This window comes from Ambystoma mexicanum, chromosome 9, assembly GCF_040938575.1.
Source record: "Ambystoma mexicanum isolate Mex_15411 chromosome 9, UKY_AmexF1_1, whole genome shotgun sequence".
Classification (NCBI taxonomy): Eukaryota; Metazoa; Chordata; class Amphibia; order Caudata; family Ambystomatidae; genus Ambystoma; species Ambystoma mexicanum.
Window position 1 is genome coordinate 1,114,607,601 of NC_090931.1, and position 15,972 is coordinate 1,114,623,572.

Genomic DNA, 15,972 nt, shown 5'->3' on the forward strand with positions numbered 1-15,972 from the left:
TAGGTTGTGTCCTGGTTGGCCCTTTAGGTCCCACACAATCGAATCCGTACACCCCTCCTCTTCTTCCCTGCCTTCTACATCGTCAATGGAGTCCATACTTCCCCTGCTCGTAACTGTTTCTCCTCCATCTCTTCCCTTTCTTTTATCATTTCCTTTATTTAATGTGGGCGTGTGTATTCGTTCTCCCTGCCTGCGTCCAGGGAGGTCTTTAAGCCTGCCTGCATAGGGTGTTAGTTCGTGTGGGAAGGGCGCGAGCTTAGATGGGCATGTTGCACGTAATGAACGTGAGGTAGTGGAGCATGTGGGACGGGATGGTGACGGTGTAGTTGCACGTGTCTGCCTTTCCGCTATTCCTTGCTCTTCCTCCTCACTTCCCTCCAGTTCTTCCTTTCTCTTGCAGATCCATGGTGATTCTCCGTTTGTCCGGGTGATGTATAATTTATCTAAGCTTTCCCTTTCACTCTCTCTCCCTTCCTTCTCTATCCCTTCTCCTTCCTCACTGCAAAAGTCCTCCATTAATGGCAACCCCAAATCTGTCTTTTTCCCCTTAATAGTTACTGTTCTTATGTGTATTAGATCCGTTCCTCCCTTGTCTTCATTGCCAATTTCTCCCCTTTGTGCTGAGGTTGTTGCTACTTCTGTGTCTCCGTATACAGACCTCCTTACTTCACTCCCCCCTCCACGTTCTTCTCTTTCCCCTTCATTTTTCTCTGCTATTTCTCTACCAATTTCCTCTCTTTTCCTTTTCAATTCTTCCATTACTTCAATACTCATCTTTTCCATTATCCTTTCTTCTTCTTTCTTCTTTTCCCATTTCGCTCTTCCCTGCTCTAATATACCTTCTATCATTCTTCTTTCTTCATATTTCCTTGTCGTTTCTGATAGTAATCCCCTTCTCCATATTTCCATTTCCTTTTCCTTCTCTTCTACTTTCCTTTTCTTTTCACGCAGTGCTGCTCTCGATACCCTTTCTGCTACTGCCTTCACCCTTTCTGCTTCTCTCTTTTTCTCCTCAGTTCATTCCCTCATTCTGTCCAACTCATCCTTGCTTTCTTTCCTTTCCCGTGCTCTCTCTCTTTCCTCTCTCTCGAGCTGCTTGATCAGTGTATTCTGCTCATCCCTTAATTCTGCTAATCGTTCTTCCAAAATCTCTTCCTTTTGTCGTAACAGCTCCTCCCCCTTTCTTTTCTCCTCTTCCCTTTTCCTTTCGCTCTTTCTAGTGTTTTCCTCGTCCATTTTCCTTACTACCTCCTCCTCTTCTTCTGTTAATGAACCTCGTAATTTTAATAATACCTGCGCAGCTACCCAGTCATCCTGTCCTATTCCTGCGATTTGCTCTTTGTCAATCCCCCCTTCCCCTGCGGGTATTTTTGCGCGAGCTGATCCCGTCGTGCTACTCTGCTCCCTTTCTGTGTGGCTACCTGTGGCTGTATATGGTGGCGGGCTGTATGCCGGGTTCGAGTACCCCTCAGCTACCCTTAATTGAACCATGTCTCGTAGTTCTGTTAAAGGATATAACCCCCCTTCCTCCTTTTTCACTACCTTCGCTAGGGGTATATCGTCGCTCTGTTCCTTTTTTATTTCCTTTTCTTTTATGTTGTTACCCTCTTCTCCGTTCCCTGTGTTCTGTGTGCCTTCACTCTCTTTGTCCCCGTTCTCTCCTTCCTTCTTAATCTTCTCTTCCATTGGTTCCCCCATAATAAACATTCCGTTTGGTCCTGGTCGGGACCCTTGGAACATCCTCCATGAGTTAAAAACCTCTACGTGGTGCATCAACTTTTTCCCCTTGTATGTGTTATGCAGATGGTTTAATAGTGAATGTTGGGTATATGGTTCGAAACTGCCATTAGGCGGCCATGGTGTCGTCATTTTGTTGTCCGTCCCCTGTGTCCATTCTATGCTATACTTGAAAAGTTTCTCCGTATGGGGTGACAGTGTTTTACATATGTGCTGTAGTGGGGTAGTGAGGGTGTTCCCCCACCCTCCCGATCCTGCCCCGTATGACATAGTAGCGCTTCACTTGTTATCCTTCCCCTATTTGGTAGCGGTTATCTTACTAACAGTTTACACTATACAGCCTTAGATCTTTACCTGGCCCCGTAAGTTTGGGGACTTGCGATAGTCCGCTAAGGAAAATTAGTAAAATATAGCATTTACATTTGTATATTCTTTTCTTTCTTTTCTTCCTTTACCGAACACCTTTACGGCCCCCTGCGGCCGAGGCGCACGTAGCCCCCTGCGGCTGCGTGCCCCTTGTGGCGTTCTTATACAGCCGTCCCACGTTCTTATACCCCTCCTCCTCTTTCTTCACTTGCTGTGGTCGGCGTTCTCCGTGCGCATCCACGTCCCCCTTTTCACCCTCCCCCAATCTACTCGTTACCGTTTATCTCCGTCTCCACTCCCTTACCATAATTCTCTTCCCCACCACTCTCCAAAAGAAAAAATGCCTCGTGTTCGAGATGTCCTATGAAAGCCCTACTGGTGACGTCACCGATCTCTTAAAACTACTGGTAAGTTCTTCATAAAGTTCAAAATATGCTTGCAAATCTACCCCTGTTAACCCCACAGCTGTCCTCCTGTCACGCCTGGAACAAGGTAATCAACAATATAATCGGACTGCGCACGCTGCATCGCCTCGCGTGCGATACGCCCCTCGACAGGAGGGCTTAACCAGCCAATTATCGTCCGTATTGGGCAACCAGCTAGCTACCGCCTACAGGGAAACGTCATCTATCTATCGAGTTTCCTGCTCGATCAATAGGGATCCTCATCTACTCATTGATCAATAATTACCAAATCGATTGGGGCTCGCCACCAGGGGGCGTCGAATGAAGACCTAGCTTCACGTCGCTCCGCCAGGGCCGCCTAAATCCTCCATAATCCTGCCGTTTCTCCGAACCTTTTGCTGACCTGCACCACGTATCACGGTAGGGGAATGCACCAGCATCCCCTCCGAAAAATCCGGAGGAAAATCGGACCTGCCTGAACCTCCCGCACCGTGTGAAGCCCCGGCCGCGAGGCAGGCCGCGCAAGCGAGCCGCCGCGACCAGCGCAGCCCCGTAGAGGACGCATCGGAGATCGCTGCGGGCTCGCCCCCCCCAGGGCCTGCGGGATTGCTGCTGCGGGACCGGAGTCGTCGCCCACCGAAGCGAGAGGTGAGGACCGCCCCCCCTGGGCCTCTGTTGCAGCCGCCGCGGACCGTCACCGCCGGATCGGCCGGTCCCGTGGGCCGCCCGCCAGACCTGAGGCTGCCTCCTCCCCCCCTGCCCCGGTACGACTCTCGTGCGGGCTCTCCCTCCCCGGCCCCCGCTGTGCGCAGGCCGCCTGGGTCGAGGGGGAACATCGAGGCGGCTAGAGGGGAGAGGTGACAATTACCAGCGGAACGAAGCGGACCTGCTGGGGGTCTGCCCCAGGTGCTACAACCGAGGTCCCCTGCCAACGGTCGAGCAACCCAAAAAGCACCCGCCACGCACTGGGAAAGAAACTAGGGGTTCACCCCCCCCAGGCACAGGCCAACACCACCCTCTGCCTGCAGATCACCCCCCTCCCGCACCTCCGGAACCACACGCCAAAGCATGCCCAGAGCTGGACTATACGGAACATAGAACCAAACTGCGCAGGCCAAGGCCCGACGAAGGTCTGAGCGGCGCAGCGCAAACAGTGATAGGGCCACCAACCGGCAGCCCACGGGAGACCACAGGGACGGAGCGGGAGGTGGAGGACCACCCAGGAAGGAACCTCCACCCAAGGAGACATACCCGCACCAAGAGCCGCCCCACAGGGTCAGGATGGGCAAGGACCAGCCCCGCAGGGGAGCGACCCAAAACAAAATAGACAAATACACGACGAGCACCCCGGCGGCTCTCTCGGACCCAATTAGTGGGGTGGACAACGAGGCTATGAAGGGGGGTGCGGCCCAAACGCTGTCCCTCGCCGACATCATGGCAGCAATCAACGACTCCAGAACCTCGGTAGAGACCAAAATAGACGGGCTGGCCTCCGAGGTGTCCTTTGTGAGGCAGGACTTAAGGAACCTCACTACCAGGGTCGGAGAAGCGGAACAACGAATATCAGACACAGAGGACACGGTTAAAAACCTGGGAGGCCGCCTTGAGCAGATGGAACGGAAAATCACCACACTGGAAAACAGAGCCGAAGATAGTGAGGGGAGGTCCCGTCGGAACAACCTCCGCATACTCGGCCTCCCCGAGAAGGAGGAAGGGCCCTCTATGGAGCTCTTTCTGGAGCACTGGCTGGCAGACTTGATGGCTCCCAAGCAGCTCTCAAAATTCTTCTCAATTGAAAGAGCACACAGAGTTCCGACGGGCAGACCAGTCCCGGGGGCCCCCCCACGAACGGTGATCGCAAAACTCATGAACTACAGGGACCGGGACACACTACTGCACATGGCAAGGGCGACCGGCCCCATCACTTACAATGGTCACCGAATCGGGCTCTTCCCCGACTACACGAGGGAGGTCCAGAAGTCGCGTCAGTCCTACGACTCCATCAAAAAGAAACTGTCACCCCTGGGCATCAAATATGCACTCTTCTTTCCGGCAACATTCAAAGTGTACCACAACGGCAAGGTCCAGGTGTTCTACACACCCCGCGAGGCCTGGGACTGGTTGGAAACACAGGTCCTCTCTACTCCACGCCCGAATAGACCGGATGGAAACACACCCCGCAGCAACGATGGACAGGGCATCCCACCACGTGGGGAGGTGGGAGGACTCGGCCCCCCGATCGACACAGGTCACACAGATCACACCTGAAAACGTGCAGCTGCTGAGGGACAGGAATAAGGAACAGTATGAGATCCTTGCATCCGGCGGCCCTGGCCGGCTACCACCTCTGTGCCCCCGGAGGGGAACCCTTCACTGTTAGCTTTACTCTAAGTTCAGTGGTTCTTGAACCACACGAGTTGCGGGGTAGGGTCCTCCTGACCCCCCCCGCCTTCGAGTTGGGGCCTTCGCCTCTTTAGTAGTTTAAATGGTTAGGGGAACAGGTACTTCAGGTTGGGGGGAAGTGCGGGGTGGGGGGAGTTTGGGGTTTTTAGAGAGGGAAGAGACGGGCCTCATGTCACAACCACCAGCAATAGTGGGCAGCAAAACAGTAGTTCACAGAAATCCTTATACGAGATACGAGAGGGACCGACACGTCCCCCCCACTGGCCAGCACATACCCACCTGTACGGACGTGGCCTACGATTCACAGGTTGGGGCTCTAGAGTTTGCACATGAAGCACACGACATAGATCATCAAATGAACACGAAAGAAGGGCTCAGGAGTCTGTTACACCCTAGAACGGCAGACAAGATAGGGGGGAAAAAAAGGGAACCACTCTGCATCCTTACATATGACCCCAATCCAAATCCCACGCTGATATAACACAAAAGAAACAAATATCCCTGTTGACCTGGAACGTGAACGGCCTGGGGTCGGGCATAAAGCGTAAATTGGTACTTCAATACCTTAACCGCCACTCCCCAGACATTGCATTCATAACAGAAACCCACGTGATCGGTACCAACTGTGGGCTCTTTAGGAAATCAAATTACCCGCATAAAAACCTTGCTGGGTTCTCCAGAGGCTCTAGGGGTGTAATGATCCTCTTACATAAGAGATTTCCGTTTACTACGAGGAAAGTTAAAGCAGACCCTCGGGGCAGGTTTGTGATGGTACTGGGTGAACTGAGGGAGGAGACTTGGGGCCTCGTGGCAGTGTATGCACCTCCCACGCTCACAGCGGAACTCCTGGCCGAGCTCCAAGATATAATACTGGAAGAACGGGCGGACTCATGGGCGATAGGGGGGGATTTCAATGAAGTCATGGAGACAGCTCGGGACAGAACACGCGTGGGCAGCGCAGCGGTAGACGTCCCGACCAAACTCCACACCTTTGCAGAAGCTATGGGGCTATCTGACACATGGAGGGCAGCCCACCCACTAGATCGGGGCTACTCGTTCTACTCCAACGCACACCGGTCCCTATCCAGACTTGATTATATCCTCACCCCAATGAATATGGGCCATCGACTATTGCCCGCAGAATTCCTGGCGAGAGGGATCTCTGACCACTCCCCCCTATTGGTAAAACTCAAGGGCCTATCAGCAAAACAAGAACCCACCTGGCGCCTAAACACCTATTACTTAGGGATACCCGAAATACTGGAAGGGCTTGCAAACAAGACATCGGAATACTTCGATTTAAATATGGAGGCAGTAGACTGCCCAATAACAAGGTGGGAGGCATACAAGACCGTCATACGGGGAGAAGCAATATCCTTGGTGGCAGCTCACCGCAAACAACACAGCGAGGCAATCTCCGAAGCAGAAGCCCAGGTAACTAGGCGGGAGGAGCAATTCCTCGAAGAGGGAACCCAAGAGGCGCATGAGGCCTTGGTAACAGCCCAAATAATCCTGAGAGACAGGGCCTTAGATAATGCCCGAACTGCCCACTGGCAGGCCCGGAGCCAGATATACGAGAGAGGAGACAAAGCCACTAAAACACTAGCCTGGCTGGAACGCAGGGAACAGAGCAAAGGACAAGTACGGGCCATCCAAACCCAAGACGGGAACTTACTAACGGGGGACGCTGAGATTGCAGGGGAATTCGCAAACTACTACAGAGAACTATACTACCCACAAATACGAGACCCCACAATAAACGTCCCGAACTTCCTGGACGAGATCACGATCCCCCGCCTTTCTGAACTCCAGACAGAACAGTTAGACACTGCCATCACTGAGGATGAGGTAGGAGAAGCCCTCTCACAACTACAGACAGGGAAGACCCCTGGCCCCAACGGGTTCCCGGTAGAACTGTGGAAAAAACTGAGCGCAACGACAACGAAACACATGCATGACATGTTCCTCCGTAGCAGAGAACAGGGCACCCTCCCCCAGACCTCCGTAAAACGACAATAGTGGTGATCCCCAAAGCAGGGAAGCCCCCGGAGCTCTGCGCCTCTTACAGGCCCAATTCTTTAATAAATGGGGAGGCAAAAACGCTAGCCAGAGTCCTCGCCAATAGACTGCTGGGGGTGATTGGATCCCTAACTCACCCAGATCAGTGTGGTTTTATGCCCGGCAAGTCTACCCGAATGAATCTCCGCAGGGTCCAGATTGCCCTCGACCGAGCTGATGAGATCCCGTCTCCACTAGCCCTCCTGGCGGTGGACTTCGAGAAGGCTTTCGATTCGGTGGGATGGGAAGCCCTGTGGGACATCATGGAACGCATGGGCTTTGGACAATACTTCATGTCATGGGTTAAACTCCTTTACTCCCTCCCCGAGGCCTCTGTAAGAGTCAATGGGACATCATCCGCCACATTCCAGCTGAGTAGGGGGACCAGGCAGGGATGCCCCTTCTCTCCCCTGCTGTTTCTCCTCGCCATTGAACCTCTGGCAATCCGGTTGAGAACGGACACACGATGGACAGGATTCGCCTGGCCACGGGGCGGGGAGGAACGGGTCTCGCTGTACGCGGATGACCTTCTGATATATTTGAGCAACCCAATAATCTCCTGTCCGATTGTGACCAGAACCCTGGAGGAATACCAACACTTCATGGGACTACGGGTCAACACACAGAAAACAATTTACTTCCCGGTACAGGGAGGGGAGGAAGCAATCCCAGATCCCTGTCCATACTCCGTTTCAATTCTGGGCTTCACCTACCTAGGATTACGTATTAACAAAACACAGGACTTCCCCAAACTGAACCTACACCCGATAATGCAAAAACTGGAGAACGATGTCGCCCACTGGCACTCCCTCCCACTTTCACTACTCGGGAGGGCGGCACTGTTTAAGATGCTGGCACTCCCGAGATTTCTGTACGTCCTCCAAAATGCCCCACCCCCTATCCCGGCCACAATATTCGCAGATATAAACCAGACTCTCCGTAAACTTCTCTGGGGAGGGAAACAGCCGCGCATTGCCCTAAAAACGCTCTATCGCTCTGTGTGGGATGGGGGTATAGGACTGCCCAACATTCGCACATATTATTGGGCGGCACAAGCGGGAGTGGCAAATGAATGGCTACACGGAGACCCGTTGCTACCACACATCCACGTGGAGACAGGGGACACTGGCTTGCCATCCCCCCTGCACGTACTATATGATAGCCCAAGGAACCTAAGAGCAGCGCCGACCGTGTCCCGTCATATACAGCGAGTCTGGAGGGAGATACACAAATACTTAGGCTGGGCAGACAGACCAACCCTGATCCAACCCCTTTGGCGTAATGCACACCTTCCCGAAATACAAAAAATGGGCCACTTCGAAACCTGGGAGAGGAAAGGGATATCTACTCTGGTGGACATTGTCCAGGAGGGGCGAATAACAGACTTTGAAACCCTGCGAACGAGGCACGGGCTGTCACCCATGGACCGCTTCAGATACCTTCAGCTTACACATGCCATTAATACCCAACTCCCGAACCTGGCGGATATACCCGCCTGCTCTCCCCTGGAAACAAACATACTTCCACACCCCATCCCCCACAAGGTAACCTCCACCCTCTATCAGGCAATTAACTCCTTTGGATCCAGGGAGCTTGACAACCTCAGGGCTAAATGGGAACAGGACCTGGGGCCATTAGAGACGGAGGAGTGGGTGGAAGCCCTGATGTCCCCGAGGGAAATAGGGATAGATGCCAAACTCCGGCTGATTCAGCTCCGAATCCTGCACAGGTCCTACTACTCCAGAACGCAAATGGCCAGTTGGAGTGGGGATGGAAACGCAGAATGCAGTCGATGCAAAAGGGCGGAGGGCACCTTCTACCATTTGGTGTGGGAATGCGGGGTGCTGCAGGAGTTTTGGACTGCGTGTTTACTCCGCCTCTCAAGAATACTTGGCTCCACAATCCCGAGAGACCCTAAGCTTATCCTGCTGGGTATAGGAGGTGAAACTGACCTTAACAAGTATGAGAGATTGTTTCTGGGAGTAGCACTTGGTGCAGGAAAGAGACTCACGGCAGCCACATGGGGATCGGGGGACAGGATATCCATTGACAGATGGTCCAATGAAATGGACAGATGCGCCTCCCTGGAGAGGCGAATTTACAATGCAAGGGGTTCCCCCCGTAAGTTCCAGAAAATATGGGGAAAATGGGAACTATAAATGCTAAGACTAAAACAAGGGACAGCGGCGACGCCCTACGTAGCTGCCGGGTGGGGGGTGCGGATTTATGTCAAGGAATATGTTAAACTCTGCTATCTGTTGTGTTCTCGATGATAGGTCTCCTAATGTCCTTTTGTGCGCTGACTGTGCGTGCTGCCTTTCTTTTTCTTCTTTTGTTCTTTGTTTAACAAATCAATAAAAAAAGATTTATAAAAAAAAATAATTACCAAATCGTAGGAAACCGCGCACACACACCCTTACACGTGGTCGCGACCTAGGCCAATCAGTGTCTACGAGCGGCCGCACGTGATGTTTTCGTGCTCCGCCCCCTTCTCTCCCGTAACGTAGCGGACTGCTCTCGCACTCGTCCGGCTACCATTCATTTCATTGCCAACACTAAATTATCAAACCTTCGCTGCGCACCTGTGCAACACCTCCCACCTCCCTTATTCAATTCCTCCCCCCTCCCTCACAATTTCACATTGCTTGTTGTGCGTGGCATACTCACCAAGTGCTCTTGCTGCGGGGCCGCTCGACTGCATGCACCCCTCTAAGCGGCTCGCCACCTCCCCTCGTCTGGACCACGTCTGGACACTCGCCAACCGCGGGCGGGATACTTCTCAACCGGCTCCCGAAGGACAATATCCGGATTGCGATGTCCGGTCTTCTCGCAGTTCTGCGATGGTCCTGTAGTCCTCAAAAGGGGGCGGAGGGGGCCGCGCTGCTGTGCCTCCTCGCAACGGAAGTACTTGGAAAAATAAAAATAAAAAGCAAACCTCAAACAGATCTCAGCAGTGCCTCCAACTTGTCGGGGGGAAATTCTCCCGGGGTCGGCTGGGCCGTCCGCGGACCTCCGGGCAAGGAGGCCCCAACTCCTCCCGTATATCCCAAAAAATTGAGTATGAGACACACGCAAGAAGCAAGGTGGTTCTGCTGTTTATTAAACAAAACGACAGGGATGGGTCAAGGATCGTACGCGTCCGCCCTGACACTCTCTCTCTAATCGTGGGGCTCGCAGGCCCTTTTTACCTTTGTATGACGCGCTACTTGCGTCACCTTGGAAAGTTAGCAAAAAACCTATCGCCAGTCTGGATTGGTTCCTCGAGTGGTAGGGTTAGTATAGCATACGTATAGAGAGCAATATTAGTGGTTAAGGGTTAGTCAGGTGGTATACATGGGTTGTCCCTTCAATTAGATACATGAAAATTGTTACATGAAGACCCCTGAAGATTGGCTAATGTTAATGGCGTCAGTGATAAGAGCCCCATGTTCTGATTGGTCCACACACGAGCCCCCCAGTCTGGGACCATCGCTGTTCCCAGCTCGCGGTGCACCTGTCATTTGCAACAATGTTTCACTATGGGTATGTGCAGACAATGTGAAGATTTATTCATATGCTGGAAGGCCGACTACTCCCACCGCCGCAGATGTCCATTGAATCACTTAATTGTATCTGCCTGTATCTTGAAACGGGGGATCCAGGCGCCTCCCTCCTCCTGGGCCTGGCACCCTGTCAGGTTCGGCTCGGTCACGTGAGGTGGGACCGTGGTCGAGGCAGAGTTCTGCACAATTACTATTGTATTTTCCACTGTGTGCCTGGTTTAATTTGCAGGTGTGACCTTGGCGTCGGCTTGCGGCACACGAGTTTGCAACATTGTGCCCTTGACTGTCTGCTATCGCCGGGCTCATTCTGCAGGGTCAGCAACTGTACTCTTGCTCATTCAATGTTCATGGAAGCTCTTGCTTGCGGCCTACTTGGGCCTGGTGTATAGGTGGAGCCGTTTGGTACAGAGGCGCTTTAGGTTATGGTATCATATTGCTTTATCCCCAGTATCAGGTCTTCGTTATATTTCTCATTGTAATACATGGGTTTAGGAGAAGCGTGAGCAAGCGTTTTAGATGAGTTCATTGTGCGTCTTGCGTTCCTGCAGTTTGAAAAGCCTTTGTGAAAAATAATAAAGATGCGCGTCGGTGAGTGTGCCCGTCACCTACGTCATAGCACTGAATATGTTCTTCGTGTGGATTGGTGTGGGAATGTCCAGTGTGCATGTTTGCACGGGTGTGCTGACCATAGCCTGGGTCGTCATGGCATCTCTAACGATGTGTTGATTTAGTGTTGGATGGTTCAGTCGAGTCCATCCATGCCGCAGGTGTCGGCATGGGCAGGACAGGCGGGTGGGCACATCCGTATGTTCCTGTACCAGGGTATTTGATCGTCTGGTAGATGGGCAAACTCCTCTCGTGGCGGGTGCCTAGGCCGTGATCCTCTGGGCCAGTGGTGTGAGGAGATTGGGGGGAGCCTTTTGTTCCATTCTCCCATTTCAGGATGTTTAACTTCAGCATCCTGCTGATGTCTTTTCCCTCTCCCCCATTCTCCTCCTCCTCCTCGCATTGACTTGCCTCTCCAAACTCATGTCATGCCTCCTTTAAAGAGCAACAACTCACTCCAAAACGCCTGCCTTAGCTTCCATCTCCAGACGCCTACACTGCTTGACTTGGATGCTGATCTTGTATACCCTTGTAACACCTCCCTTTGCCTTGGGCTTTCTTTAAGGGTCTGCATCTGTATGCGAATGGCTGAGGGATTGTGATTGGTTACTTTGAATTGAAACATCTGTGTTTCATTTGGGGATTTCGGGCCAGGCCAAGAATTCAAAAGACTGGTCTCACATTTTGAATTTAACTTACATCAACTGTGGGGATTCTGCAGGCCCAAGATGGCCCCAGTGCTCCCCTTTTTATTTGCAAATGCCACGGAGCCGGAGTGGCAGTGTTATATAATGGTGAGCAAGCTAAAAGCACTTTTGAAATTGGTGCCATTTCCCCATGTTATCTCTTTGTCCTGTTCCCCCTCCCTCTGCCCTCCCTTATCTACCCACCCCTTCCTTCCTTTCTCCTTTCCTTCTTTTCGCCTATTCTCTTTTCTCCTTTGCTTTTTCTCCTTTGTTTCTTTTCGCCTTTTCTCTGTTCCCCTTATTCTCCTTTTCTCCTTTCCTTTTTTCTCCCTTCCTTTTTTCTCCATTCTTTCTTTTCTCCTTTCCTTTGTTTCTCCTTTTCTCATTTCCTTCTTTTCTGCTTTCCTTTTCCCCCTTTCTTTCTTTTCTCCTTTTATCCGTTCCTTCTTTTCTTCCCTTTTCTCCTTTCCTTCTTTTCTCCTCTTCTCCTTTTACCATTTCCTTCTTTTCTCTGTTCTTTTTCTCCATTCCTTCTTTTCTCCTTTTCTCCTTTCCCTTTTTCTCCTTTCCTTCTTTTCTTCTTTTCTCCTTTCCCTTTTTCTCCATTCCTTTTCTCCTTGCCTTCTTTTCTCCTGTCTTTTTCTCCTTTTCTCTTGACTTTTTCTCCTTTTCTCCTTTCCTTTTTATCCTTTCCTTCTTTGCTTTAATTTAGTCTTCTCGATCACTTCTAGATCTTCCAATTTTTCTATGATTTCCTGTTTCTTCACTCTTTGTCTCCCCATTATTACCTCTATCCATTTCTCTATCCTCTGATGTGCTCCTTATCCTTCTTCTTCCCTACTTCTGGCCGTTTTACTTCTCACTAGGTTTCCTTTTTACTTTTTGTCTATTCTATCCCTTTTGAATGTGACAGATTTTACAGTTCATTAGAGGCCTTTCAACCACATTTGGCATGAAAAGGGGGCGCAGAAAAGCTGTGCACAGCTTACATAATAATTCTTTTTTTTGAGCATCTTCCTGAAAGGTTTTATTTATGAAATAATTCCTTTATCTGCAAGCAATTGTTTTGATGAATGTTCTGTTTGCATATTGGGCAATGGGCATTCAGAAGCAACCTTGGATAGACATTGTTACCCTTTGTAAAAAAAGTAAACACAATAGAATGAGAAAAAAGAAATGGAAACATGCAATAATGTTTCCCAAACCCTCTTCTTCTGCAGGGTTCAGCAGATTCATACACAAGCAGACCATCAGATTCCGATGTATCTCTGGAAGAGGACAGGGAAGCAATCCGTCAGGAGAAAGAGCAACAAGCAGCTGTACAACTTGAAAGGGCGAAGGTAAGTCACTTGTCATCATTATCATTATTTCAAAGTAAATACTGACATTACCATTCACTGACATGTATTCAACATTGAAATTAATTTGTAAGAACTCTGCTATATTTAAGAGAAAAGAAGACCATCGGAGCCACTTTTGATAAAAGTGATGGCTCGTGCGATAAAGCACGGGAAGTGCCATCTGTGGGCCTCATTACACGGACGGTGGTAACCATGGCGCTCTTAGCGCCATGGTTGCCGCCGGTATTTTACCGAGTCCGCAATGGTGAATGGTGGAATTACCGCCCTATTCCAAGGTGTGTGGGGGCGGTAATTCCCCATTCACCATGGCACTTCCCCATTCCCATTTCTGCCCCCATAGGGCTCAATGGGAATGGGGAAGGCGGTAATTACGGTACCTCAAATTGCGGTACCGTAATTACCTCCAAGGTCCCTTTGCGGGTCCTGTCCTTAACGGCTGGTAAAACCAGCCGTTAAGATAGGGGCCCTCATTACAAGTCAGGCGGTGGACCATGGTGCTATTAGCACCATGGTCCATGCCGGATTCCGCCATGGTGGATGGCGGAATTACCGCCCCATTCCAAGGTGAGTGGGGCGGTAATTCCCCATTCACCATTTGCCCTTCCCCATTCCCATTTTTGCCCCATAGGGCATAATGGGGATGGGGAAGGCGCTAATTACAGCACTGTAAATTACGGTGCCGTAATTAGCTTAGCGCCTTGGACTTTAACGCCTGCAAAAAGCAGGCGTTAAAGTGTGAATCAGGCGTTAAGGGTTAAGGGCGCCGACGGCGCCTTTAAACCCTTAACGCCTGACTTGTAATGAGGGCCAGGGTCCCACAAAGGGACCTCGTAGTAAGGCGGTAAGGGTTTACCGACACTGGTACCCTTACCGGTACCGGTAAACCCTTACCGCCATCCGTGTAATGAGGAATGCATATGTTCAAATCCAGACTTACGTATACTTCGTTTCTTACACCTATGCAGAACAATATAAGTATAGAATTATGTCTGTAGAATGATCATAAAGGGCCCAATTCGTGGAAAAGTGTGCAGAAATCCTGCAATGCCCATGCGCCGAGAACGTCACTGCGCAAGCCTGCACTCAGAGGTTTTCCTGCGTGCTCTGCGTATTCATTAAATTGTTTGCGCAAAGCAACTGTATACGCAAGTCGTGGCCAGAACACAACCGACACGCCCCCACACAAATCAAAAACAGCCAGGAACAGCCACCTTTTCGTGCTCCCGGGGCGCAAATACATGCACCCTCAGAACAGTGTGTGGGGTCCTCCACAAGCAGGCCTGCATCTCGGGGACCTTAAGCGTACAAATTATGGTAATTTGTGTACAATTTGGAAAATCTGCATGCAAAAGCTCTTGAACCGTACCTGCACCCCACTACACTGTTTACGAGCACCCCTGAGTTAGATTGGAACCCCGGCTGCGTATACGCACCCCTAAATCCAACACCCAATCTCACCTCTGCGCAATGATTCCTATACGCAAGTGTCTGTAGGCTGCCTTTGTGTGGCAGATAGTATGATGGCTTTGCGTGGCCATTTCCCTGACGGGAGGTTGTGTGGTTGGAACCCGGAATACGTATTATGCCGCGCATTAGAGAGTGTGCGATGGACTGACTGCGGATTGGCCCTCGTAAATCCCACTTTTTTTGCATATTCTTCCCCATATTTGGTATTCTGCACCCTTCCCTGCCCTCTGTGTAAGCCACGCCCACACTCTGCGTGGTCTCTCACACAAGGCACTCAGCCGCTCTCAGGGGCATGCCGTGCCGCCGCGAAATCCATGCAAGTCAAAAGAAAATCCTCTGCATTAGATTCCATGGATCGCCGAACGGGATTATGCATGCAGTTTGGAGCGTAAATTCCCTATTTTCCACGCAAATTATTCCATGAATCGGCCCCAAAATGTTTTAGAAGTATTTAATGTGTGTAATCTTCTATGCTTAATATACAATGAAATAGGGGATTTAATATAATAGATTTAGAAGTGTGATCAAAATATGGCAATCTCACAATCTCTTATTCTACTTACAACAGCATCAAAAAATAGCTTTAGTTTCTCGATGATTTAGTTTCGCCAGCGAAGTGATTATGATGGTCAGTCAGCCTGATCCGCACACTAATTCCCTCTTCTCTCAGGCTTGGGGCCGAGTTCTTTAGATAAGAAATTTGAAGGGAGAGTTTATACTTCCACACTACTACTACTAAAAGTATTATTATTGTTATTATTGATCAAATAGGATATCCTGATAGCAAAATCGTATCTGCAAATCTGTGCAGTTTTAAAGTGAAGCTCTGGAAGCAAAAGACTAATCACGCAATGGGACGCCCATTTGCTTAGTCTTTATATTTGGATCACTAAAATGCTCTCCCCCTGGGGATCAAGCCTGGGACTTTGAAAACAGTTCACCTGTCAGTTTCCGCAGAGCGCATTTTAGCGCGTGTTTCCAGTTGGCAAGTTGAACCACAGGCTTCACACTGAGCATACGACAAGAATATGAGCAGATAGAAAATAGTGAAACTGTAACCCCAGGGACGGGCAACGTCTTAAGCATGGAGCAACACATGCATCATGGTGGGTAGACAGTGGGCACCTATGGTGGGTAGGCAGTGGGCACCCAAGGTAGATGGCCAAGTGGAAGAGGTGGGCAAAAGAATGGGATTTTTTTTTTATATTTTCTTCTCACTGGACAAACCAGATGTAACTGCTTTCAGAGGTGGGAGTCTTGCATATTGTGTCGGAAACGTGCAGGATCATCTGTATTTATTAAAGAACCATGATGATATTTTGACCATAAGTGGTGTGCAGAG

General features: G+C 50.4%; 1 protein-coding gene across 5 annotated transcripts in view; it reads left to right on the forward strand.

Annotated features, from left to right (window-relative positions):
* The window catches only part of CACNB4 (calcium voltage-gated channel auxiliary subunit beta 4), a 1,461,524-nt gene that overhangs the window by 961,847 nt on the left and 483,705 nt on the right, over positions 1 to 15,972 (forward strand). For all 5 annotated transcript variants that reach the window (XM_069616452.1, XM_069616451.1, XM_069616454.1 and 2 more), the window contains one exon: positions 13,023 to 13,142. In XM_069616452.1, the coding sequence (XP_069472553.1) occupies positions 13,023 to 13,142 (120 nt within the window). The remainder of the gene's footprint in view (positions 1 to 13,022; positions 13,143 to 15,972) is intronic.